The sequence below is a fragment of the Haliotis asinina genome, chromosome 1, assembly GCF_037392515.1.
Source record: "Haliotis asinina isolate JCU_RB_2024 chromosome 1, JCU_Hal_asi_v2, whole genome shotgun sequence".
NCBI lineage: Eukaryota > Metazoa > Mollusca > Gastropoda > Lepetellida > Haliotidae > Haliotis > Haliotis asinina.
Window position 1 is genome coordinate 47928633 of NC_090280.1, and position 27140 is coordinate 47955772.

Here is a 27140-nt window from a genome sequence, read left to right on the forward strand (position 1 = left end):
GAGAATTGCGGTCGAGTGGTCCTTGATCTGCGTACGGGTATAAAATCACACGGAAATGTAGAATATTTAATTTCCTATCCGTTGATATAAATACAACTGCGACTACCTCAGGGGGTTGAGAAATAGACACTGCTAAATGTTGTCCAAAATATTGTCCAAAAACTGTGTGAAAAGTTTCTCCGGGTTTGTTTTGCGTGCATCAATAAAAGCACTCTGCTACGAGTTTTTAAAATTTGTCATCTTTACGGAAAGTGTGAGCAAAGAAAATACAACTTGATATCTGAACGACATAGGTGTACATGAAATGGATTTATGTGCTAATGCATAACGTCATACGCATAAAATAAAAAATGACCCGCCATAAAAGTCAAAAATCGATTTTCTTTTATGACGTGAAACGTCGACAAAGCAGTCATGCACACATATAATGATAAGCGGCCATAACTCCTCTATGCTTAGATTAGGTCAATGTAACTCAGATCACATGGAGTGAATTTGCTGTGGATACGGACAGTATACTTTCGTTATGCTTTGTTCACAGTGAACCGAACTATCCCAATACAAAGTTCCCCAATATGAGAGGATACCTTTTGGTAGTTTCACAATTTGTAAGAAAAGATGCCTATGTACAACATGAGAAAGCAGGTAATATCGATTTGGATGATCTTACCATATCATTATTATGTTCTTAGATTCCCATATTCTCCTGTTTGTGTAAATGTATTTTGATTAATTTTACATCATTATTTACGGAGTAACAGAAACATTTTCAAATGTAATGAAATAACCGAAAATAATGTGACATTTCAGTTGACGTCATGGCATTTTTGTGCATTTTGTGATGTCGGAAAAAGAGGACACTGGTTTGCTGAGTAGTATATATCTAACCTAATTCCTACTCAATGTGTAAAAGATCTCGGCTTCTGTGTCAGAATGCAACACCTTTTAGACAAAACATAAAATGAATGGCTTTACCACTGAAATAGTAACCTGAATATATCAACAATTAGACGGTTTACTAGGTATCTTATTGTGAGCAACATGCGCACCTGTCTGGCATCAATTTAGCGTAAATGAAAATTTCACAACACCTGAATATTCAGGGCAAAGGTTCCAAATCTACTGTACACCACCTGGAGGATGGTGAAAATCTTTTAACTAATAAAGCTGACATTGCAAACAAACTTGGCGAAATTTTAGCCAAGCATTCATCTTCATCAAATTATGTCCCTGAGTTTCAAAAGTATCAGAAACAACAGGAAAAGAAAAAGATCAATTTTACCTCAGACAATGGTGAAGATTATAATGAATGAACTCCATACTGCCCTTCAGTAGGCTCATGATACAGCAACAGGGGATGATAATATCCACTATCAGCTCTTGAAACATTGGCCCAAATCGTCTTTGGAAACTCTGCTAAATATATTTGATACCATATGGACCACCGGGAATTTCCCAGCTTCGTGGCTTAATGCCATTGTAGTCCCTATTCCCGAACCTGACCGGGATCATACTGATCCTTCTAATTACAGACCAATCTCATTAACGAGTAGTGTCTGTAAAACCATGGAACGAATGGTGAATAATAGATTAACATGGTATCTTGAACCAACAACCTGATAACAAATATACAGTGTGGTTTCAGGAAAAATCGTAGTACCATTGATCATTTGGTAAGTTTGGAATCCTTTGTTAAAAATGCCATGGTGAGTAAACAACATGCAGTATCAATTTTCTTTGATCTCGAGAAAACTTACGATACAACCTGGAAGCATGGCATTTTGAAAGGCCTGCATGCTTTTGGTTTAAGAGGCTGTTTGCCTCTTTTTTTATCACAGTTTTTACAAGACAGACAATTTCAAGTCCGAGTGGGTTCAACCCTGTCTGACCATTAGAATCAGGATCAGGGTGTTCCGCAAGGCAGTATTTTGTCTGTCACGCTTTTAGTATCACGATCAACAGTCTATCGAAGGTTTTAAGTGACTCAATTGATGGATCACTATTTGCATATGATTTTAATATTTCATGTCGTGGTAAAGATATGCATACTATTGAACGGCAACTGCAGCTGTGCTTAAACAAAATAAATAAATGGTGTCTTGAAAACGGCATTAAATTTTCTAAATCCAAAACTAATTGTATACATTTATACAAAAAAATATAAACCACATAAAGACCCTGAACTATCACTTGGGCCTAATCTTTGACTCACACTTAACATCTCGGTCTCATATTAGATCCCTTGAAGCTAAATGCCTGAAGGCTCTTGACTTATTGAAAGTTGTTTCCAACTCAAGGTGGGGAGGGGATCAAGCTACCCTCTTACACATATATCGATCACTGATCCGTTAAAACCTTGACAATGGCTCCATCGTATATGGAGGAGCCTGCAAAAGCAACCTTAAACTTCTGATTCTGATTGATTGATCACCAAGGTTTAAGACTTCGTCTTGGGTCTTTCAGAACTTCACTTATTGAAAGTCTCTACATTGAGACTGACGAACCATCTCTTCATCAGCGCCGTGTAAAATTAGCTTTACAGTACGTTACTAAATTACACTCTAATGAATCTAACCCTGCCTACAATTGTGTTTTCAATCCTCTTTATGAGGATTTATACAACAAGAAATCGTCTCTTGTTCTGCCTCTCAGGCACAGCATTAAACCATTTATTTCTGCTGCCGGCATTGAGCTTGAAAATATAGCTCTTTCGGTCTTTCGTCTCCGCCTTGGCAGTTGGTTAGGCCAAAAGTTGACCTAACATTAACATCTTTTAAAAAATCAGAAACTAATGAATTACAATATGAACAAGAATATAATCAATTAAAACACAAATATAGTAATTATAACTCCTTATTTACAGATGGGTCCAAGGACGGTGGCGCAGTGGTCTGTGCCATATTAAAGGCTCTTAAATATATTGAAAGACACCCTAAACATAACCAGTATATAACCTCTTCTGACCCTCTTTCTTGCCTTCAGGCTATAAAACGTATTTCTTGTAAACATCCACTTTTGATTGAGATTATTTAACTGTATAATGATCTTGGTACTGACCAGTGCGACATCGTCTTTTGTTGGTTACCCAGCCACGTAGGCATTTCAGGGAATACACTGGCTGATCTTGCTGCCAAGGCAGCACTCAACAAATCTGTGACTCCACTTCTTATTCCATAACCTGATTATAAAGCTACAGTTAGGTCGTATATCCGTGATCTGAGGCAAAAGAAGTGGGACACCCAAGTAGGTATAAATAAATTACATGAAATAAAACGGTATATTGGTTACACCTACTTGGGATGTCAGTCCAGATTTGAATCACAGTCAAGTATATCTTACTTGACTGTGTTGAGTATTCCATCACGAGCGAAAACTATTTCAAATCAAGGACTATGAAGAACCCTTTAAACAATACTAGTTCTCATTTAACTATTGCATTTTAAAAAGAATTAGATCTGTTAACTGATTTGTAAATAGATATTAGGTATTTTCTGATTGGAAGTTTAAATTAGTAGCTCAATTTGTTAGTGGCTGTATCCTCAAAGGGGGTTAAAGTACTCTAAAATTATTGCCTTCTTCAGAGGGTACATACGTCCCGTAACACTTGATGTAAATTTACGTTTTCCAGGGTTTTTAATCGTACTATTTTTGTCATTTTAATGTATGGCCGATTCACCGCATAAAAGCCAATGGTTGAAGAGATGGTGTAAATCCAACTAAGGTCCACGTAGGTAGCAGAAGTAATGTAAGTCCCCATGGTCCTTAGTATGGTGATCTACCTTCAGTTGTTGGCAATCTATAGCCCATTTTTATACTGTATTGTCCTCCGTAGTTGAAATGTTTTAGACCTAAATACTAGTTTTACATTCTCTGTGATATTCTAGTTGGTTTTACCGCCCTTCGTTGACAGGTTTTTATAATGTGCCAATGATTAATGTGTAGTTTTGTAATTAATCGTTCTCGTCACGATATGGCTAGAATATTGCCGATGTGACGATAACTTTTAACTCACTCACTCACTCACAGTTAACATATATTAGGTATAAACCATTCAATAGCTGAGGGCCTCTGTTATCTGCTGGACATTGTCTTCAATATTTGTTGCGGCTACCATAAGATCTTTTCCTTTTCGATTCCTTTTAGTTCGGGGAAACAGGGAACTTAATTGTTAATTGTTTGGGATAAAGCCACTTTCAGAAACAAGTCTCTTTTTTTTCATATCAGTGCAGCATGAAGAATGCATTTTGAAGTCCAGGCACTTTGATATTGTTTATTAGTGTTATTCTCAAGCCTGTAGTGTACCTCATTCTTCAAGTCTTCGAGCTTGGTTGGATTCATCTGTCATGGATACTGCTTCATTGGGACAGTGTCACCTACATCTTTATCATGACCTACTAAATCTGTATACAAATTAAACATATGATCCTCTTGAAATAAGTCGTTTGCCAAATATAACTTAGTTGAAAATTCAGAACTACGTAACTTGTCAGCAGTGCCATCAAACTTTAGAAAGAACAATCACATGAGGTAGGATGAGTAGTGTACAAAACATTTCTGTTGCATTAAAGGCTCACGTATGGACAAAACACACTGTGAAACTTCAAACACAACCAAGAACAACACAGTATATGAATGCCTTCATCTGAACCGCGAAAGTGCCAGCCAAGTGCTATCTGGAATCAAAATATTCTCCAAACTTATACTTTGTTTAAGTACCAACACAAGATATCCGGAATTTCCTGTTCAAGATTTTCAGTAGTTTTCAGAAGAGCTAGGCTCATAATCTGATCAGACAATTATTTCTGCCCTACCAAATTATTCCCAATAAGCAGGTTTTCTTCTTTGATATGGAGAGCTTATATAGCCCCCACCTGAATCTAGACATCAAAACAATCTTCAGTTTCAAGAAATGGAAATGTGCACTTGTGTAAAGTCCATAATCCCTCTAACATACATGAAAGTGGACTCCTCAGAGGAGTGGCAGAACACTATGCCAAAGAGTTGAAGAACGCTAGTGTCCGTTAAACTGGTAACAGGGAAAGTGTCACTTCAACTGGCACATAATGTATATGTAGGATATTTATATAGCGCACATATCCACGCAATTGTGAAGTCTAAAGGTACCGCTCAAATGGGTCAGTTTGATAGTATGAAATAATGTCCTACTTCCTACCATACTCATAGTACAATCCCGCTGATTAGCACACCATGTGCCTGTGGGCTTGAGAAAAAAGCCCATGAGACTCCGATAACTTCGGATAATCTGATAACTACAACTCCTATCAAGGTAGAATAAACCTGCTGAGCTTTACCCCCAAACAACATGGATTCCAGGACATTTAAAATTCTTTTGAAATGCTGAAAAAAGTACAATTCTTTTCAACGTCACACGTCATAAAAATGACTTCACCTTTGAAATGTCTTGCTTGTATCCCAAGAACACTGTCGTAAAAGTCCCCATTGTTGTCCGTGCTTTTGGTTTGTACAGCCCGTTCTCTTGGCGCAAATCAGGAGAGTGCCTGGATAATCCATCGGGGAAATATATTTATTAAATCATTTTACGCGAAGGGCAAAAGTACTATAATTTAGTTTCATGATTTATGTTATCGGTTTGGAGAATAAACTTCCTTCCTTGACAGAATAATGGCATAAGAAAGGGTTTTAGGTTTACGATTATGTGTCAAATAAAATAAAATTGTATTGTATTTCTGGTCTATCTATATTTTACAAGTCACTAACCATATCCATGGTCATGTTGTCTATAGTACAACTTTTACCCTTGGAGACCCGGTTTAGAATTGGTCTGCAGTAACCAGTGCTTGTCGCAAGAGACGACTAACGGGATCGGGTGGTCCGTTCCGCGTTGCCTCCATATGGGCAATTCATCTCTAATGATTCGGATCAACTCAGCCTTCATGCTTTTCAGGCATTGTGGTATAACGCTTTCTTGGCAAGTCGGGTATTCGTGTGTTCACAGCAACGGTTATCGATTGATTACGTCCATAGTTTCCCTGACAGCATGTTCTACCTTGACTATACTGTATAAAACGAGTGTTATGGCGTCATAGAGGTGAGTAAGATGTTATTACATCAGTTGTGAGATATTTGGAGGTTCGAGTACAACCATACTTCAGTGTATCTATGTTTATATGAGGCATCCGGGTGTAAACGCTATAGATAGTAAAGGCAGTTTGAGAAGTGATTCTCGTGGTACGAAACAACTGCCTCATCGATCTCTGCATATCAGACCAGTGAAGATATGAGATAGAATAGGCCTTCAGCAACAAAAGGAGACTATGATTGTCGTAAAAGGCGACTAACGGGACCGGGTGCTTTGGCTCGCTGTCTTGCCTGACACATGACATCGGACATTTACAGACCGTCGCTATATAGCTGAAATATTACTGAGTGCGGCGTGTGAAAGCATACATCATGGCCCAATCTACAATCTAATTACATAATTCGTTAGCTACCTGAACCTAGACACCAGCTCAGTCACCACTGCAGTGCAAGTCGCATGCATATATGCATTGGTAATGGCGGAATGTAGTGAAACAAAGCATGAAATGGTGGCGATTACTGTTGTGTATCTGTTTACTATATTAGTAAGGTACCGCTTCAGGAAATTAATCAAGAGGTGAAATACATAAGGTGCTGATATAGTCATTGGTATTGTACAAACATGGCACAGAGGGAACTCTTCTACAAAGCAGCCATCATATACATGGGGAGAACGGAACTCTTTGTTCTATTTGAAAATGGTATGTGAGACGAAATGGTGAGGGTAATTAGTTATCGATGCTCCATAAATATCACCTTCCTTTCTGCTTTTACGTGCAGTAGAAGCTCTGCATTAACACTGCAGACAATAATTAATTATTTTCAGACGTGATAATCATATCGTGTGTCTGGTCTAGTACACCAATGACGAAAGGTTTACTGAGTGCTTTCAAACATTTAATTATGTCTGTCATCAGGCAGCCAACACATGTATTTTAAGTAGCACTCGGTGAGACAGAAACTAGGCAAATTCAAAGATGCTGCTAAAATATTTACCATCCAGTAATGGATCATAGAGATTAACTATAGTCTCTGGTACCAGGATATACTGAAACCAGACCAGATATGCTGAATGTCTTTGTTATAGTGTTTACTTCAGGACCAAATATTTCTAAAGACCAAAACCTATGTAACTAGATGTAGTTATTGTTATTCAATCTGCATTCTTAATCTTTATCATTACGGCAGAGTACTTTGTTTTGTCAGCTACCCTGTTCCTCTTTGTCACTTCCATTAATTACTGTGTAGGACATTTATGGCCTTTATTGGCCATCCCCCTTGGCTCTGTCTGTCACCACATCAACTGTAGAAGGAAGTACTATTTTTCTCTATCTGTCCATTGTTGAATCTTTGCCTGTCTATTGTTGTTAAAAACTGCATATATATGTATGCTCACATCTATACTGAAGGTGTGAGTGGAGTCACGAGCGAGAGGGACGACCGCGAGCAGGATTATGCCTCTCGTAGGAAAGGCCCTGGGGTTGAACTGGAAGTCCGCTCACCTCATTCTTGTGTACTTGTTTGTCATGTCTTGTGAAACCAACTAAAGAAGTTCGAAATAAACTATGCCTACTATGCCTGTTCGTCAGTACATATATTACACATTTTGTGAAGAAACGTTTCTGTATTCATATATATCTTCTCCGTTGTTCTGATTGGTTGAGGTGGGAGAAAAGAAGCACATAAAGGAATTACCTAATTCTCAGTCAAAATGCACGATTAGAATATAATAGGTACGTTCTTCAGCGCCACTGATAGAGCAATGTACGAATGAACATCTGACAGTATTGGCAGACATTTAATCACGTGTTTGTTCGCACCCTTAGATAGCAGACACAGTACTCAAGCACATCACACGCACCCACGCACGCACCGGCCACGAGCATCATTAACTATGATAAAATCATACAGTCATAATTCTGATGTTCCTATTTCACAGCTGATAATCCATGGCAGAACAAAGACGTGGACCCTTTACAATCGTCTTCATGTTGAAGATAGTCGCCACAGTCTACAGTAAGCACCAATCGTTTGTATTCAAAGAAAACGGACAATCCAGCTGCGATAATATGTGCTTTCCTACATGGAGAAAGATGATAATTATATCTTTTTACGCGAAGACAAAAATACTTTCATTAAGTTTCAAGATTTAGGTTACCATCCTGAAGAGCAAACGTCCTTCATTGACAGAAAAATGGTCCAACAAACTGCTTTCGGTTTGTGATCATGTGTCAAATAAAATAAAGTAATATTGTATTTCGTGCCTATTTATATTGCTTTTGCACGCCATTATCAATATCCATGGTCATGTTGTCTACAGTGCAACCTTCACCTTTGGAAACCCGGGTTAGATTAATTATAAGTCGTCAGGAACGAATGCTTGTCGTAAAAGCTCAACTATAACACGTGTTATCGATGCTAATGCTGTTACTCACTGGATTGTCTGGTCAAGACTCGATTGTTTATAGACCGCCGCCATATAGCTGTAATATTGCTGAGTGCGGCGTAAAACTAAACTCACTCACTCACTCATACAGATGTAAACATGAACATATGGTTTGCGGTTTTATTTGTCTTTACAAGAGGCTAGCTTTTACCTTCCACTTGCTTTCCAACCTCTTCGTACAGTTACTGTCAATTATTAAATCTCAGGTACATCTGAACTTATATGTCCACCAATCAGCGAGCTGGGGTCGCCTGTGACTTTGACTTGCATTGGAGCTGGTTCGACCAACGCTCATGCCTACTCGACTCCTGATGGAAACACTGCTGCCTCGTGCAATCTGACTGACAGACTGTGTATAAACTTGGGAAACTTCAACTCGACTGTCCTCAATGCCAGTCAAAGTGTCCTCACAATACCCCATGCTCTTAAGACACACGCAGGAGCATGGAAGTGTGTCAGCGATGCAGACTCCCCAACGCCAGCAACGTGTGACGTCGTCATTGCAAGTACGTATAAGTTACCCTGGGAAACCCGTAAAACCCGTGTTGTTGACAAACAATTGTAACCAAAATTGAAAACCAAAAGTCACTGTGTTCTGTAATCTGATTGGTTGAAAAACATGACGCCGTCGGTTCCAAATGCATTCCCTTGCTTCAAATACTCAGTAACACACGGAAATTGGCCAACACATGAGGTTTATTTCCTAAGTCAACGTGTTCTTTAATCTGATATTTGTTAAAAAATGATCGAATGGTATTCGATTCCCATAAATTACCGAACTAATTGTATTGTTGCGTGGTGACGTCATTCAAGCCATATTGTGACGTATGAGCGGACTGACGTCACAAATAAAGTTCCTGGCGCCACCAGGGGAACCCGCTGACACTTCACTGCTGTACCCATACTCGATGTCCATGAGTACACACAGTAAAACCCTCGTGGGCCTGTAGTTTTGTCTTTACAATGTCCATTAACATGTGTTGGCTGATTTCCAGGTGTAATTGAGTATTTGAAGCACGGAAATACTTCATCTGAATAATAATCCACCGGCTATTGCCGTCGGTTCAAAATGAATTTCCGTCCTTCAAATACCCAGTAATCGCTGGAAATTGACCAACACATGTTTATCTCCTAAGTATATATCACCCAACAGAAGTGTATCAGTGTTACGAGTCTGTGTAATTCTTACTGCCAAAAACCCTTGTATCCACGTAAATAAAGTGATCGTGGTACCCAAAGTAACATCCCACTCATTTCAGAGATACCATCGTGCACCATGGCTGTCAATAGGAATACAAGTGCACTTCGAGTTGATGACGTCATCACGCTGACGGTAAACATCACAGACTACTTCTCCACCGATCTTGCAAAGATTATCCTGGTTGTTGGAAATATTCAGATCATCTCCATAAGTAAATCCGTTAGGGAAATGACGAAGGAGACGCTTGTGACAACGCTGCAACTACGTGAAGGGCATTCCGGAAATGTGACGATAGTCTTCGAAAGCGCAGATAAGAAACACAGTGAAGGATGCGGCAGTCTTGGCCAACTTATTTTGGGTGAGATATATTGTTGCTGTGGATTCTTTGACCTCAATTCTACATATCTAGTAGGGTGGTGAGGTAGTCAAAAGCGGTTAAAGCGTTCGCTCGACACGCGGAAGATCCGGTTTTGATTCCCCACATGGGTTCAAAGTGTGAAGCCCGTTGCTGGTTTCCCCGCCCTTTTAACGCTAGAAGAGGTTTAAGACTGTGCAGTGCATTATATAAATGGTTTCTAATTGTGCTCTTTTCTCTACAGCAACCACAGGAACAGGAGAATCTTCTCCACCATCAAATCAGATACGTGACAGCAGCGACACACCAGCCACCAGGGGAGAAGTGTCCTCGCTCGCCATCTCCATTGCTTTCCTGCTTACGCTCACGTAATCAGAATATTTGATCCAATGCAAATATCCACAACAACGTGCATGTCAGAGCATGCCAGCTAATGTATTATTGACTCTTTCACATCGATTCCTTGATACTAAGGCCGAGTCTGATTCACAGGTATAGCAGCACTGAAACAGGTCTTTGTACATTTGGAATAGGATATCCAACAATGAACTGAATCCAGTCAATATTGGAATCATGAGATGTGATTGTCACCAGCTTATGTAATTATGCTACAGTGAATTACGTGTAATTCCTGAAATTTTCAGTGATTAAGTTTAATGTCTGATTCACTCAGTGATTATACATCATCGCTGGAAAAAATGACTACATGTTTAGACACATTCACTTTTTGTGAAGTTTGATTTGTTTTTCGCCCCACAAAGATGTGGAATTAGACTTTTTAATTTAGCAGAATCGAGACATTTCGAGTTTAGGTGATTGGCGAACAGAGCTGGTGGGATGGTCTTGGGGTTAAAGCATCCGCTCGTTACGCTGAAGATCCGGGTTCGATTCCCCATATATGTACAATATATTAAGCCCATTTCTGGAGTAGCTAGTTTGTAGTTTGTAGCTATAGCTAATTTCGCTAATTTCCCGCTTGGTTGGGTGCTTTCACCTATTTCCAACATTGAAGGGACATCTCCGTGGAAAACGCTATGCTGATAATGAAGAGTTTAATCTGCTGTACTTGGTATGTATACCCCAGTATGTTTCAAGAACCAATTGCTTTTGAACTAGGTGATCTATTTGAGTAAACTAACTGGAAATGTTGATGAAGAACACTGTTAGAACACACTCCTAACATTAGTTGGTGTCACCAGTCTAGAAGTTACTTAGGCCTGGATCTTTTTGACCAGCCTTAGTACTGTATTCAGATTCATAATGCAAGAAGTACAGACAAGGTGGTAAAGAGTGAAACAATTGCAATAATTAAGAAAATCTTTTTGATTGTTGTGTAATAGTATCTAAGAGTTAACATTAACATTGAACTATATTAAGATGAACTTTGAAAGACTATGTACAAATGTAAGTGTAAACCGTTGTATGTTTTCATTACATAGTTTGAGTTAAGATTCAGCAGACTTCAGATCATGTCGGGTGCACACTCTTGAAAACAGGAAACGCAAAACCCAAATATCAATGAAAATTTGGTGTTTTGCAAGGACGTGTAGATAAGCAGAAAACAAAGATAAATGAATGGAATTTTGTAGAGCAATGCATTGCTATCCTGTCCATATTTCAAGAGAATAACAGTCATCATAGTCATTACTGCTGTCCACCAAGTGGTGCTGAAGTTAGTACCTCGTATGACCACCTCCAGCTGCTACCGCTACCCGACACCTCCTGGGTACAGATCGAATCAGTCGTTGGATATTTTGTTATGGAATCCTTCTCCATTCTTCCTGCAGAGTGTGGAACAAGTGTTGAAGATTCTGTGGCGGATTACGACGTCGACGTACCCGTCTATCCATCTGATCCCAAAGGTGTTCGATCGGGTTTAGATCAGGGGATCTGGAGGCCAGGGAAGGGTATTGATGTTGTTATGGGACAGGTAGTCCACGTTGGCACGTGCTGTGTGGGGCCTGGCGTTGTCCTATTGGGAGAGCTGCTGTTGACGGTCAACCAGGTGAAGAACGTGCGGACGGATAATCTGGTCGATGTATCGATTGGCCGTCAGATTGCCTTGGGCAAGCACAAGTTCCAATCTGCGGGTGTATGAGATCTCTTTGATTCGCCAGCTTGCAATCGTCCAGTTGCCTGATTTCGCTCGGCATCGTTGAAACGTCCCATTTTCGTGTACTGTGCAAAGATCGGTTTTGAAATTGTGACATTCATTTGGGTTTTTTTTATAGTCACATGCTGTACTCATGCTTTACACGGGAGAAACAATCATTGTGCCTGATATTCGTGCTGCATGACATCCACGCACACCATGGTCTTGTAAAACATTCCAGAAACAATGCGCAATCCTAGAAAAAATTGGCGGCGTCACACCAAACTCACTCACTAAATGTCTCACTTGAAGGCAATCTATATGGCCCCTCTTTGTATTGTATTGTCCTGTATTGTATTTATCTGTTGTATACAAGTGATTTTACTGTTTCTCGCCAACAGGTTTTTAGTTTCTAATTTTCCTGAAACACTATGTAATTATGTATTGTTCTCGTCACAATATGGCTGTAATTACTGAGTTTATTTAACCCTGCATTTGTATTTGAATTGCCGTCTTATGTTCTACCATAGTAATACTTTTGCGGAACGTTATATTGATATGTAAACTCAGTTTAAAAATGTATATGCTATCTGTATAAAGTTTATTGTTTGATGGTTCCACGTGGATTTTTTTCTGTTTATTTTAGATATCGTGAGTGAGTGAGTAATCTTAGTTTTACGCCGCATTCAGCAATATTCCAGCTATATGGCGGCAGCCTGGAAATAATCGAGTCATGTCCAGTTCAGTGACCAACAGCATGAGCATCGGTCTACGCAACTGGAAACCGATGACATGTGTCAACCAAGTCAGCCAGCATGACCATCCAATCCCGGCATGGGTCGATGAAGATCAGTTCTAACCTGAATCTTCATGGTTAAGTATACATATCGAGTTAACTTATAGCTATTGTGGAGACTTTTAGTTGAAGTAGTCTTTCAACTGGGAAATGACCCGTAAAGGTCCGGGGTAGAATAGGCCTTGCTAACCCATGCTTGCCATAAAAGGCGACTAGTGGCTGAGATCTATGCTCATGGTGTTGATCTCTGGATTGTCTGGTCCAGACTCGATTATTTACAGACCGCCACCGTATAGCTGGAATATTTACTGAGTGCGGCGATAAACTCACTTACTCAACTGGAAAATGGATACACAAGAACACACATCACATCAGCCAATCACGCGACAGCAGCAGGAATGTGTCGGCAGTTATCCTGGGTCAAAGTTCTATGCACGCATTCGTAAGACTCATGACCTCGCGAAATGCACTTCAGAAAAAAACAAAACGAAGAAACCCCAGAAAATAAAAACAAAAACAAAAAAACATCTAGCCGAAACTAAAACATGAATAGTCCGTCTCTAGTTTTCATTTCCTTCATGGGGGTCATCTATTGAAATTGTCAATAGCGATTTTAGCACAAACATGCTTTGTAAAATCCCGCATTCAGGGGAAGTGAAGTCACGATGTATACAAATGATTCGGGTCGGTCACACTGACATTAAAACCGAAACTGAATAATCAATATTGTTGCTAAAGGTTTTATTCGTGAAAAGAGAATGAGTATGAAAGAGAATGAGTATGTTTTTACGCCGCTTTTAGTAGTATTCCAGCAGTACCACGGTGGGGAACAGCAAATATGGGCTTCACACATTGTTACCCATGCGGGGAATCGAACCCGCGTCTTCAGCGTGACGAGCTGACGCTTTAACCATTTCGTTATCCCATCGTCCCTATTCGTGGAGAGAAACAGTGAAGAATGAGAATGCGATCTTAACCTAAATATTCTTCTCGTCTTGTGTCATGGACTCACCTGTCCCCGTCGCTGGAAAATTAATTGACTAACTGACCTAACAACAGGCTACTTCGGAAGTAAACCGGATTTATTTCTTCAGTCCCAATGAGTGCCGGTTTAGACAGCTTCCACTGTATATGTTTACTTACCTGATTCGCATATTTGCTGATTTATAGTTGAGTTGAGGTGGAATATTCGTCACATATCGGCATTATTCCAGCCATAGAGTGACGAGATCAAGCCTGCGTTAATGCATACACATTTGAGTACAAAGTACAAATGAGTTTTATTTTGAAAACATATATATTCATTACATTATCATCTAAAAACAGACAATATCGCTGCACCAAATTGAAAAGCAGGCAATCCGTTATTCACATGACAAAGCGACAGTTTATAATACAGGTCGACTTCCCTCTGGTAGCTGACAATGACGTGTCCGGTCTTTCATTTTTGTCGCTTCGTAATGCGATTCAAATGTGGCTGAAAAGTCCATGCAGTCAAGCAGAATATGCTTGATTGTGAACACTTCATCGAAGAGACACACACAGGAGGTCTGTCTACACCCGTTTTGAACTGAGAGCCGCCATGTGTATAACGCCTATAGCCAATTCGACATCGTTGTAAAACTTCCTCATCACGTCTTGACTGACAAAACAAGCGGGCATAACGTTTACAATGCGTGAAGACTATTTCTAGTTTCCTGCGGTGATTTTGCTGGAATATTGCTAAAAATAACGTAAAACTAAACTCACTCACTCACACTCACAAAGGATGAAATGATTTGCATGAAACTATATGCCGTCATAGACTCGAATTCTGAACACCTTATTCACATGCGAAACTGAGGATAGACTGAACTACTGCACTTCATTTTCTCTGACCCCAAGCTAGCTGACAATAACTTGCAGACTCGCTCGGGGTCGAGTGGAATAGGATTTCGAATGACGTCATTCGTAGGCTGGCGACATCGACGAGACGATGAGTGTTGCTAGAGGTGGTCACTCTCGTAACTAAAGGTGCGTATGCCTGACCAGAGACCTGAAATGACTGAGACATTCTATGATTGACTCTTGTTGTATCTGAGAACTGTGCTATTCCTACCCCTCTGTCCATAACATGACACGTGCTCTTCATGTGTGATGTGTTTCTCATAGACACTGTTGGTGAATTGTCCCAAATGATGGCTTCATTAAATGTACTATCACTTTAAAACATATAATTTGCTTTGATTTTATCGATCATTAATAAAAGTGTTCACTTTCTTCTGCCCACTAGTTCATATTCACCTCGAACCAGTTAAAAGTAAATGATATTATTGGAGTTTTAACAGTCTATATTTTATGCGCATAATTAGATTTACAAATAAATAAATAAATAAATAAATAAATAAATAAATAAATAAATAAATAAATAAATAAATAAATAAATAAATAAATAAATAAATAAATAATTAATAAACAACGTCAAGACGAAAAAGGCAAGTGTAGGAAACCAGTATTACACTGGTAAGAAAATTATGTAACACAAGAGCAAAACAGAACAAAAATAAAATATCACACACACCAAAATGAGAAAACAGGTACAAAGTCGAAACCAAAACACGTGTGTGCGGCTCTACACACGTGTATGTACATTCCCAGAATTCCAGGTACCATTTGGCGTAAAATATATAGTGTGACTTTCAGCACACGGGGGTTTGTATTGCTGAAAATAATATATTACATCAATAATAAATTACAGTGAACGAATGTACGTAGGAGCAAGGACGTATTATTTTCTGCTAGTCAAGCAAGTGCGTCGCAGCGTAATCATTAATATCGCCATACGTGTATGTACATTCCCAGAATTCCAGGTACCATTTGGCGTAAAATATATAGTGTGACTTTCAGCACACCGGGCTTTGTATTGCTGAAAATAATATATTACATCAATAATAAATTACAGTGAACGAATGTACGTAGGAGCAAGGACGTATTATTTTCTGCTAGTCAAGCAAGTGCGTCGCAGCGTAATCATTAATATCGCCATACGTGTATGTACATTCCCAGAATTCCAGGTACCATTTGGCGTAAAATATATAGTGTGACTTTCAGCACACGGGGCTTTGTATTGCTGAAAATAATATATTACATCAATAATAAATTACAGTGAACGAATGTACGTAGGAGCAAGGACGTATTATTTTCTGCTAGTCAAGCAAGTGCGTCGCAGCGTAATCATTAATATCGCCATACGTGTATGTACATTCCCAGAATTCCAGGTACCATTTGGCGTAAAATATATAGTGTGACTTTCAGCACACGGGGCTTTGTATTGCTGAAAATAATATATTACATCAATAATAAATTACAGTGAACGAATGTACGTAGGAGCAAGGACGTATTATTTTCTGCTAGTCAAGCAAGTGCGTCGCAGCGTAATAATTAATATCGCCTTTTTTTTTAGTCCAGCCACGTCATGTTTCGTTCCCACTATCAGGGAGACTATATGTTGTAGATTGTCACTGCTCCGATTTACTGTGTGTCATTGAGAATTTGTCCTGAAAACTTCTTTCTACCTGAAAACTAACGAAGACGCCATGGACAAAAACATAACCTTCGAATAAAAAAACAACAAAATAATACCTCAAGTAATATTACCTGATGAGTTTTACCTGATGGTGGGACCAGAACAAGTCCTGAAACGTTGTATATATATTCATTGATAAAAGAGAAGATTATCTGTGCCCAAAGTATTAGCAGAGACCATCTACTATATGGTCTCTAGTATTAGTGGATTGTGATTTTCCTGATGCAGAGTTATTCCCCTTTGAGCATACCAGATGGCGCTTCGGCATCCATGGCGGCATGTAAACAACTTTACGAGATACTTTCTTGAGTACTTCGACTTTATCATATATGCCGCTTGTGACATCGTCGATGATGTGACACCCTTGGGTTATGTCGGTAGAAGCTAAGGAACACTTTTGGAGGGAACACCAAGATTCGTAAGTGTAAAAGCATAGCTTGAATCGAATCGCTTTTCTTCGCGCATTCCAGAGGCAGAGCTGTGGTGCACAGCGACTCTCACAGTCTCAAACTAACAGTCTGTGTGTGACAGTTTAGACCAGACGAACATCCCAGGTAGCATGGCAGCATTGGGCCAGCATTGGGCCACTGCTGTAAAAAAAATTGGGCCAATGCTGGCATTCAGCATTGGGCCAGTGCTGATTATCAACGTTGGCCCAGCATTGGCCCAATGATGGCATGCCAATATGTAGCCAATAGTGGACCATCATTGGGCCAATGATGGCCTGCCAGCCTGTAGCCAATACTGTGCCCTCCTTTTGCCAGTCATATCATCCTGGCTTTTTAATCTACATATATGATTCTTCATTGACTAATGCCAAGAAATCGTATCTTGGTTTTCTCTGCCATCCATCCCTTGTCATAGTGACAATCAGCATTTGTAAAGATACAGTAAAACACTTTAAAACACTGTATTTACCAACTGTAAGTTAAATTCTAAGGTTTCTTAACAAGAATGTTTAAGAAAAGATGTTTAATTAAAACGTTATGAAACGAAACATGTGTTCACATATCATTATATATCTTACAAAAAATAGAACTTTAACAAATATCTACGAATTGTCTTAAGATATGCAATTCAATAGTACTAAAATGTGTGTATGTCATAAATAGTTGAATCTATGGGGTTGAAAAGAGAAAACAAAATAATTAAATGTAACTTCTTAACTTTAATTCTCTCTTTTATAATAATATGTAATGAAATGAGATTCTATGCATCATCAAAAATCATGCTTCATTAGTTTTCAGTGAAAATGTACAACTCTCAAAACTGTATTACCATTAGACTTGCAGTGCAGTGATGCCACAGCATTGTGACGTCATAAAGTTCATTGACAGGGCACTGTACAAAGTCCACTGTCAAAACGGAGCTGACACACGATCTCATACAAGCGATATCTCCTGTGGAACACAGTTTTTGATGATGGAGTTGTTTATTGTACGTTTGTTGCAGTTTTATGAGGCTTTCCAGTTCGCAATCAGACGCCATTGTGCACACTGGGTTCTCCCGTGCTGCTTCTGAAATGGAAGTTGAAATTGGACGTAAAAGTACATAAAACTGCTGTATCAATAATTCTCTAATTTCATTAAACATTTCAATGTATATTATTGTGTATTGTCATATATAAAGTCACAAGTTTGACAATTCTAGATTGCCTTACCTCTGAAGCTCCTTTCAATTTTGATTAATATTTAACTATATCAAGTTTGTATGTTTCAAACACTTTCCTTTCATAATATAATTTGAAATTTTAACAATCCCAGTCAGTCAAGTATGCAGTTGTTACCAAATGTGGTATTGATCGAAAAGCATATGTATTTCTGATTACAGAAAACAGTGACAAGTAAAGTAGTGAAATGAAATGCTGCTGTAAATCGTGAGGATGGCCATGTTTAACTCAGTGGCACTTACGTATCAAATTACAACCATTTCCAAATAACCCATTTATCCTTTAGTAACATGTTTGCATATATTTTAAAACTGTGAAAATATAGTAGACTATACCTTTCTTTAATGATCCTGGTATATCACGTGGAAAAGGGACTTGAAATCTGTAAATCCTCGGACAAGTGCAAGAGTGAACACTGGTGTAAGATACCGCTCTAAGGAGAAATTCTTCAGTTGACAGTCTGCAGCAAATACCTGTTTCAAATGTTTCCATTGTTTGTAGTTTCTATTAAATTATAATTAGACTATAAACTTTTATCTTTAGCAAAAACACTTGTGCACTGATTGTGTGAAACTGGACAAGGGCTTTTTAGATATATTTGTAAGTTAATCTTCAAGTTTCACAACTAAAAGTAGCTCCGGGCAGATGAACTGATAATGAGGTTAAATTTAGAACACATGGGTCAGTGCTGGGAATCTGCTGGTACCAGCTGGTGGCTGAGAGACAGTGGCTCCCCAGCGGTGGCCCAGTGCTGTGCCAATGCCATGAGCCCCGTTGCCGGCACAAGCGTAACTCGCGGCAGTAATACAGCATTGGGCCAATGCTGTCATGCTACCTGGGATAACGCCAAGAATCTCATACCCGCACTGAAAGGAACAATGCGGAGAGTTCAGCCTGTAATCCCCTCTTTTTACTGTAAATTTGGTCGAAGTATCGTACAGTTTGTTATGACTGACTTTAACAGCGGAAGTATTGCTATTTATTAACAATGCATATGAATGACTATACAACACGAAACAGTACAATCTTTTAAAACTCTTGCCTTTTCATTTACCAAAAGGAATATTAAATTTTCATGTCATATCGTGAGTCACCACCAACACACATTCTGTGTAAAGGTCTGGATTCTTTCTATGCTGAAAGAAAACATCCACTTTTTCAGTTTACGTCGAATCAGGACCCATTTAGTGAGTGGGAGGAAAAGCTCTGCCCCCAAGTCCCGGGCCCCGGTCTATGGCCGGAGGTCACCAGCTGCCAGAAATAGCCATCCCCCTTACGGCAAGTACAGGCGAGCCACACCCCCAAACTTACCCAGGTAACATTTAATTTGTACTGCTAATCACTGTCCAAGAATAACCACAGGGCCACTAGTGTGTGGCTAGCAAAAATCTCCAATGTCACTGGCCTGACTGACTGGTGAATAATCAGAGGGTCATGGTGTAAATATATCACTCTCTCCATCTTGTTAAGGTTTAATACTCTTTTAAATCATGCAAGATCATGGCCTGATAAAAATGTTTGTTGTATTAGCAGCTTATGATGAAACCTGTTTCCTGCGGATAATATCATATTCTCATCTTTTTGTGTAATCTTTTGCCCAGTTTCTACATTCAAATTTTGAGCTAGTGAATTATTTCATGGGCTAGTAACTTTGAGGTATAGTTAGCTGACTGGCTAGTAAACATTGGAAACTACTATGGACACTTCTGCTAATCTGTCTTTCTGTCAAGTTTGGTAGATGAAATTAGTGACTGAGATTATTTGTGCCTGTCATCTGTAATGTAAATAGTATTTGACATGTTATTGTTTGGGTTGGTTATTTAAGTATAATTTCTGTTGTCATACATAGTCCCACCTGACTATTCCATCATTGCTGACAGTGGTGTACTTTCTGTTACTGTGATAGGCTCGACACACCTCCAGAACATGAAGAACGCAGCACTCACAGAAATTTACGGAAAGGAAGATACGAGGAAGTGCCACCAGTAAAACCAAGGAAAGCTTTTGTCAAGTATGTCAGATGTCACAACAGTAGTGTCATTTCACTGATGTTACACTCTTCCTGTCTTCTTCTTCCACTAACAACTTACTAACTGCTACCTTGGCCAACAACCTTTGTCAGGGCTCGAAAAAATTTAATATCTGCATTCGCCCTACAGGGCGAGTAATATGAACTTTCCACTTGTCCTTCATACTTGCCCTGTAGATCATATATAACAATGAATGTAAGTTTAAATCATTTTATTTCAAATATTTGCACAGAAAAAAACTACAATAAAATTTACTTACTTTGTCTTCTGTACAAACTTAGACTTAGACAAAACTGAATTCGTTCACCATTTAAGATCACTGAACTTCAAAGAAAAAGAAAACTGTCACTTTTAGTTTGGACTGGAACTTTAAGAGTCCGTCGTATAAGTAAGGGAAACACTTCAAGGACTTCTGCTCGGCACTTGTCATGGCAAACTCAGTCATCATTGCTGTTTGAACAGAATGCTTTCGTTTTCCAGTGTCATATTTGTTTTGACTAAGTTGGAAGCAGATGGTATGGTAGGGTATTGTGAGACTGATGAAAAAAAATGTAGCATACTTGATATGCAAAGGACCAGTTCTTCGCAGTTTCAACTGTTTCTTTGTCATCTCTGTTCCTTAAAAGTTTCTCCATGGTCTAGCAGATACAGCACCTACTCACAGAGAGGAAGGTCAGGGTTTGATGCTGGTATGCCAAAATATGGTTGACTCTGATAGGTCCAGTCAGTCTGCTGTCTCTGAGTTAGATGACATATTTGCTTCAGAGAATATGAGTAGACAAGCACTATAGTGACTAGTAGTAGTCAGAACATGCAGACACACATCAATGTGAAATAAGTCTCAAACCCAGCCAGACATCAGGGCTGGTAACTTATAAATGTTACTTCCTCAAAAGGGATTTAACCAGACCAGATGAACCAAATAAAATATCTCAGTTATTAGTAACACAAAGAAATCTGACTCCAAGTTTGCGAACTCTGCACGTTGAAAGGCGTCACTGTTTCAGTGACAATATATGTCAATGTGGTGCTTTGAGTTGGCAATATGATAGTTCAATGTATGAAAGTCCAAACAGAAATATTCATCTAATATCAAGTTTAACTGTAAAATTCAATTTGGAAAAATAGATTTTAAGATATGTTGGATGTAGTCAGATGTATGGAACACGTTAACAAAATATTTCACCAAACTGTCAGGCTGCCTAGCTGTAAATTGAGACCATTCAGAAATCTGGCCTGTCTCAGGCAGTTGTACAGGCCTTATTCAATACACTGCACAAATGCATGCATTTTGCTTGAAATGTGCATTATTCCTGAATGGGCCATTCTCAACTCACAAGACCAAGTAATCATTAAAGGCACACTGTCATATGTTTTTGACAATGTTATGGCCGATATGATACATACGCTTCGCTCGATACAATAAAAGACTTATTATATAGTCTATCAATTGTCTGTGATTGGTAATTGAAACTAAGATGCAAACAGCTTCCAAACAGATAACACTTGCCATATATGGAATGTAAACGATTTCTCTGTACCTAAAAAACTGTTGCACATGGTGATGAGAGTGTTTGCCAAACTGGCCTCAATCGCAAGTTGTGTTACATGATATTCGTAAGAGCTTCCCAAGGGACATAACTCTGTTGGGTTTGTTTGAAATAATGCTTGGTTGTTAGAGAACCTGAGACTCAATTTAATGCATTGTTGCATTAATGCAAGAGAATTTTTTAATTCAATATTGTTATCTAAATACGTAAAGTTTTTTGTTGAATAAATGTTATGAGAGCCCTGCTGAGGGATGATAGTTTTGTTGAAAGAAATGCATTATATTTTTTTAAGGGAAGTGTGGTGCATCTGCCTTTGTGAGTATGACTGTGTCTATGAATACTGTTAAATGCAATATTCATTTTCTGAAGTTTATACCATCTTGTTGCTATGGTTACAGACCACCTGAATACGACAGCTGGGGAGAAGAAACTGACGATGATGAGGATGACCAACTTAAGCCCCACCCCTTACCTTACCCCATGTATGCCCCGCCCCCTGTGGTCTACGGTCAGCCGTTCCCCATGTATTATCCTCCCCCACCCAAGGGAGCAGGACGCCACCAGAAGCGCAGAGACAAGAAGAAGAAATCTGACAGAGGGTATAAGGACATTCACAGAGATCGGTTACGCCTCTCTGGATCCACTTCCAAAAAGAAGGGCCGCAAGTCGCGTCATGATCCTGCCAGGAATTCGGTACCTTTGAATAACGGGTATCCAGTCCCCATACACAGCTACCCAGGGCCGATGAATGGATACCCGGTACCGATGTTGAATGCTTATGTGATGCCTGTACATACTGTACCAGATGGATCAGATTCCGAGGATGGTGGGGAACACTCGGATGAAGAACCAATACCGCGACGAAGAGCCTACACCCCACCCAGGAGGTCTTACCAGGTATATAGAGCCACAGAACTTACAGTAAAATATGTCCAATCAGATCGCTGGTTATTGTCATTGCGGGACAGGTCAAGGCCAACGCCTTCTATTGCAATCGGGCATGACACAGGCCTGTTTGCTATGCAAAAATATATGTAAAATCATTATGATAGTTAGGTAAGTCTCTCCAAATGCCAATTAGCACAATCACAGGTGTCATCAATTCAGTCTGGTTTGCTCATTTGTGTTTGTGATGAAATAAACATGATAGTCAATATGTTGGTAAAGGTTCTGAGCAGGGATTTTGTCCTGGAATCTAAAATTTGAGGTTGTTAGAGCTTCCGAGGATGCCAGCTCCAAAAGTTCTGCTTCGAATGTGAAGACAAATCTATTCATCTGGAGTGCATAACTTTAAAGGTGCATATACAGTGAGCATTGTTGACTTCCCTGAAATGAATTTGGTGTGTTACAGTCCTTTCCTCTTATATAGTGTTAAGACCCCAATAGTGATACTATATATCCGGTACCTTGGTACCATTTTTTGCGTTGCAAATCTATTCATCTGGAGTGCGTACCTTTAAAGGTGGATATACAGTGAGCATTGTTGACTTCCCTGAAATGAATTTGGTGTGTTACAGTCCTTTCCTCTTATATAGTGTTAAGACCCCAATAGTGATACTATATATCCGGTACCTTGGTACCATTTTTTGCGTTGCAAATCTATTCATCTGGAGTGCGTACATTTAAAGGTGGATATACAGTGAGCATTGTTGACTTCCCTGAAATGAATTTGGTGTGTTACAGTCCTTTCCTCTTATATAGTGTTAAGACCCCAATAGTGATACTATATATCCGGTACCTTGGTACCATTTTTTGCGTTGCAAATCTATTCATCTGGAGTGCGTACCTTTAAAGGTGGATATACAGTGAGCATTGTTGACTTCCCTGAAATGAATTTGGTGTGTTACAGTCCTTTCCTCTTATATAGTGTTAAGACCCCAATAGTGATACTATGTATCCGGTACCTTGGTACCATTTTTTGCGTTGCAAGCCCCTTACACCCACTTAAGATGTCGTAACCGTTAGGAACACTGTCTTCTTCTCTCATGATACTAATCTCCAGGTTGCTGTTGAAGAAAATCAAGATATCCCACCGATTGCCCACATCACATCCCGTTTGGTAGAATTCATAAAACTGATACCTTGAGAAAAGCTTAAAAGGGAACAGAAAATATGTGACAGTTTTTTATATGTAGAGTCCACACCCCTGGGGGGTTAAGACCCAGCAGTCGTTGTTTGGCTTCCAATTCCAGGAATTGAGAACTGTGTATGATGTATCTTGTTTCAGTATGCCAAGCCACTACTGGACATTGAGCCTGAAGATGTGTCGGTAAGTTGTGATTTAGGTTCTAGGAATCTGTTTGAGGTGGCCTGTGGTGATGGAACTAGGTTTAAACAGATGCTGGATTGCAATCTTTTCTTGAACTTCATTTTTGTGGTGATGTGTGCGAGTGAATGACTTCTATGCTGTTTGGGGCATTTTTCCATCCATGTTATGGTGGTGGATATCAGAAAAGTGTTTCACACTCTGTACTTGTTTAGGGATTTGAAGCTGGGTCTTTGGCATGAAGAGTAGTGTGCGAAATAGCCACGTGCCCACTTGCTCGTATCTAGTGAAAACCCAGTCAGACCAGTAAATTTCCACAATCACTGGCCTGACTGGCAAGTGAATTTTTATGAGGGTCATTTTATAAATAAATATATGCCTCTCTCCAGCTTGTTAGACTACAGTACGTTTAAATCATGCATGATTATGGCCTGGTAGAAATATTCATCATATTAGCGACTGAATGAGGAAACCTATGTTTATATGACAAATTTGGGCTAGTGGAAAATATTTGGTGGGCTAGTAACTTTAAGACTATATAGCTTGAGTGACTAGCACAATTTGAAAACTATTTCGCACACTGAAGATGAGTGAATGCTTTAGTCACTCAGAGAAATGAGTGTATTAATTAAAGAAATATATTGTATGGTGTTTCCATCTGTTGTGTTGCTAAATGTTTTATGTAATATGTTGTGTAATGTGTTGTGTAATGTGTTGTGCTGTGTAATGTGTTGTGCTGTGTACTGTGTTGTGTTGTGTAATGTGTTGTGTTGTGTTGTGTTGTGTTGTGTTGTGTAATGTGTTGTGTTGTGTAATGTGTTGTGTAATGTGTTGTGCTGTGTAATGTGTTGTGTTGTGTAATGTGTTGTGTTGTGTAATGTGTTGTGCTGTGTAATGTGTTGTGTTGTGTAATGTGTTGTGTTGTGTTGTGTAATGCGTTGTGTTGTGTAATGTGTTGTGTTGTGTAGTGTGTTGTGCTGTGTAATGTGTTGTGTTGTGTAATGTGTTGTGTTGTGTAATGTGCTGTGTTGTGTAATGTGTTGTGCTAACAATCAGTAAATATGTTGGTAAGGTGAGCAAGTGACTGAATATGGTTTTAGGAATATTCCAACAATATCACAGTGGACAATATCAGATATTGGCTGGATACATTGTATCCATGTTTGCTGATCTAACCCAGGATTTTGATGAGAAAAGCAAATGCTGTAACCACTAGCCTACCCCACCACTCCATTGAGGATGTAATGACGATAAATGTTTCTTCATGTGCGGATCTGTATACTGATCCATGTGTAAATAATTAAGGCTGGATCAGACAATCCAGTGATCCACACTGTAAGCTAATCTGATCACAGGATGTCAATTTGAGCATTGATCCTTATGTATCATCAAGCTTCCAATCTTTGTGTTTTATCTAGGTGTTTTGTGGAGTAATGATGATGTTGTGTTGTGTTGATGTTTTCTTGTGTTGATGTTTAGTTGTGATATTGTGTTGTGTTGATGTTTTCTTGTGCTGATGTTTTGTTGTGATGTGTTGCTATGTTGATGCTTTGTTGTGTTGTGATGATGTTTTGTTGTGATGCTTTGTTGTGTTGTGATGATGTTTTGTAGTGTTATATGATGTTTTGTTGTAGTGGTGAAATGTTTTTTGCATTTTGTTGACATGTTTGAATGTCTCATTGACGTGTTGCTGTGTTGGTGATGGTTTCTAACACTCTATTTTCAGGACGAAACGCACACATTTTTCATTAAACATCCGCTGTTTGCTGAGGACTTTGTCAATTGGTTTATAACAGATTGTTTAGAGGAGGAATTTGTACCTGATGTTTTAATCGATGCTCTTACGGAGGTTGACAAGTTGGTGTGTATAAATACCATAATGCCTTCACCCAGCACATAGACCCATCCTTCACACCTGAGTAGGCTTGGCCATGTCTGTTTGCCAAATAATATTTCTGATGTGTCTGAAGGGAAGTAACCCTTGCACTAGAATTTCACTGTTTCTAACAAACCACGTAATGTGTCATGAACTCCCAGCAATTGCAGGTTTCAGAGAGTAAGTAACTTCATGTTTTGATGCAGTTGAATAAATGATATCATGGAAGTGACTGAAGTGACCAAGTTTGACACTAAACCCTTACAGTACATTCCTACGTTCCTAGTCAGCGTAAAAAAGATATATCTTTTTCTGATAATGTACCAGTTTTAACTTAACAACTGTGATACTGTGTAGTGTTATTGACCATTGAAAACAGGTCTTATGTTCTAAATATATTAACTGCAAAAAAAGTATAAACTGTCATTGTCACCAAATGGCCAGAATATTGCTGACGTGACGCTGATTATTACCTCACTCTTCGTAACTCTGAATCCTTATAGACATATGTAGACACCCTTTTCTTCTTAACCCCTGACACAAACTAACAGCCATGTTGATATTCGTTTTCTTTCTTACCCCAATTCTTAAATCTTAACAGGCATGCCACTGACTAGTTGCTATTGAAAGTTGAAATTTGTTTCCTTCACTGTATTAGCTTAGTGCTGCTATTGCCAGTATATATATTGTTATTTTAAGTTCTAGATTGTAAATTCTAGTCTTGCAAATTTTCACAGTATTCAGATTTCAGGTAAGTTTCAGACAGACAAACTGGAAAGCGTTCTTTGTACACTCTATTGAATATTATAGACAAGTTACTACAGTGTATGAGACAGAATACTTTTAAAGACTGTAAGTGACAAAAAACAGTCTGTTGTGGAGAATCATGATTGCTGACTTTAAAGGCGCAATGTCACATTTTTTTGACAATATTTTGTTCTATATGCATTCTCTTTTAAAGTTTGGCTTCCTGCTGATACAGGTATCATCATTTCCCACTTGCCAGAAATAGATAATTGAGACTTAGATGCAACATTGTAACAGCTTCCATACAGACAACGCTTGCCATATATGGAATAAAAAAATTGCTGCGTACATTGAAAACTGTCACACACGGTGTCGTCAGTGTTTACCAAACTTGCCTCAATCACAAGTTGTGTTACAGCTTATATGTAAAGAGTGTTCCAAGGGACATAAATCTATTGGGTTTTCTTGAAAGAAAGTTTGGTTGGTA

General features: G+C 39.0%; 2 protein-coding genes across 4 annotated transcripts in view; both read left to right on the plus strand.

The window, feature by feature from the left end:
- Positions 1 to 6014: 6014 nt before the first annotated feature.
- LOC137279793 (uncharacterized) lies at positions 6015 to 12772 on the plus strand. Its single transcript, XM_067811839.1, has 5 exons — positions 6015 to 6070; positions 8000 to 8076; positions 8713 to 9012; positions 9766 to 10065; positions 10307 to 12772. Exons 2-5 carry the CDS (start codon positions 8010 to 8012, stop codon positions 10432 to 10434), a joined length of 795 nt encoding a protein of 264 aa, XP_067667940.1. The 5' UTR covers positions 6015 to 6070; positions 8000 to 8009; the 3' UTR covers positions 10435 to 12772.
- Positions 12773 to 16757: 3985 nt separating this feature from the next.
- LOC137292352 (uncharacterized) overlaps positions 16758 to 27140 on the plus strand; it is a 45441-nt gene continuing 35058 nt past the window's right edge. Inside the window, exons 1-6 of one of the 3 annotated variants that reach the window (XM_067823825.1) lie at positions 16767 to 16933; positions 19347 to 19499; positions 20091 to 20195; positions 22163 to 22661; positions 23992 to 24033; positions 25757 to 25891. In XM_067823825.1, the coding sequence (XP_067679926.1) occupies positions 16887 to 16933; positions 19347 to 19499; positions 20091 to 20195; positions 22163 to 22661; positions 23992 to 24033; positions 25757 to 25891 (981 nt within the window). In that variant the 5' untranslated portion in view covers positions 16767 to 16886. Of the gene's footprint in view, positions 16934 to 19346; positions 19500 to 20090; positions 20196 to 22162; positions 22662 to 23991; positions 24034 to 25756; positions 25892 to 27140 lie in introns of all 3 variants that reach the window. The other 2 variants (XM_067823826.1, XM_067823827.1) reach the window with 2 other exon arrangements.

What these genes read in the sequence shown, in the direction of transcription:
- LOC137279793 (XM_067811839.1), top strand. Translation starts at nt 8,010, where the DNA reads ATGGCAGAACAAAGACGTGGACCCTTTACAATCGTCTTCATGTTGAAG. An exon ending in GATAGTCGCCACAGTCTACA is followed by an intron (nt 8,077 to 8,712) that starts GTAAGCACCAAT and finishes ATTAAATCTCAG; the next exon opens with GTACATCTGAACTTATATGT. An exon ending in GTGTGACGTCGTCATTGCAA is followed by an intron (nt 9,013 to 9,765) that starts GTACGTATAAGT and finishes CACTCATTTCAG; the next exon opens with AGATACCATCGTGCACCATG.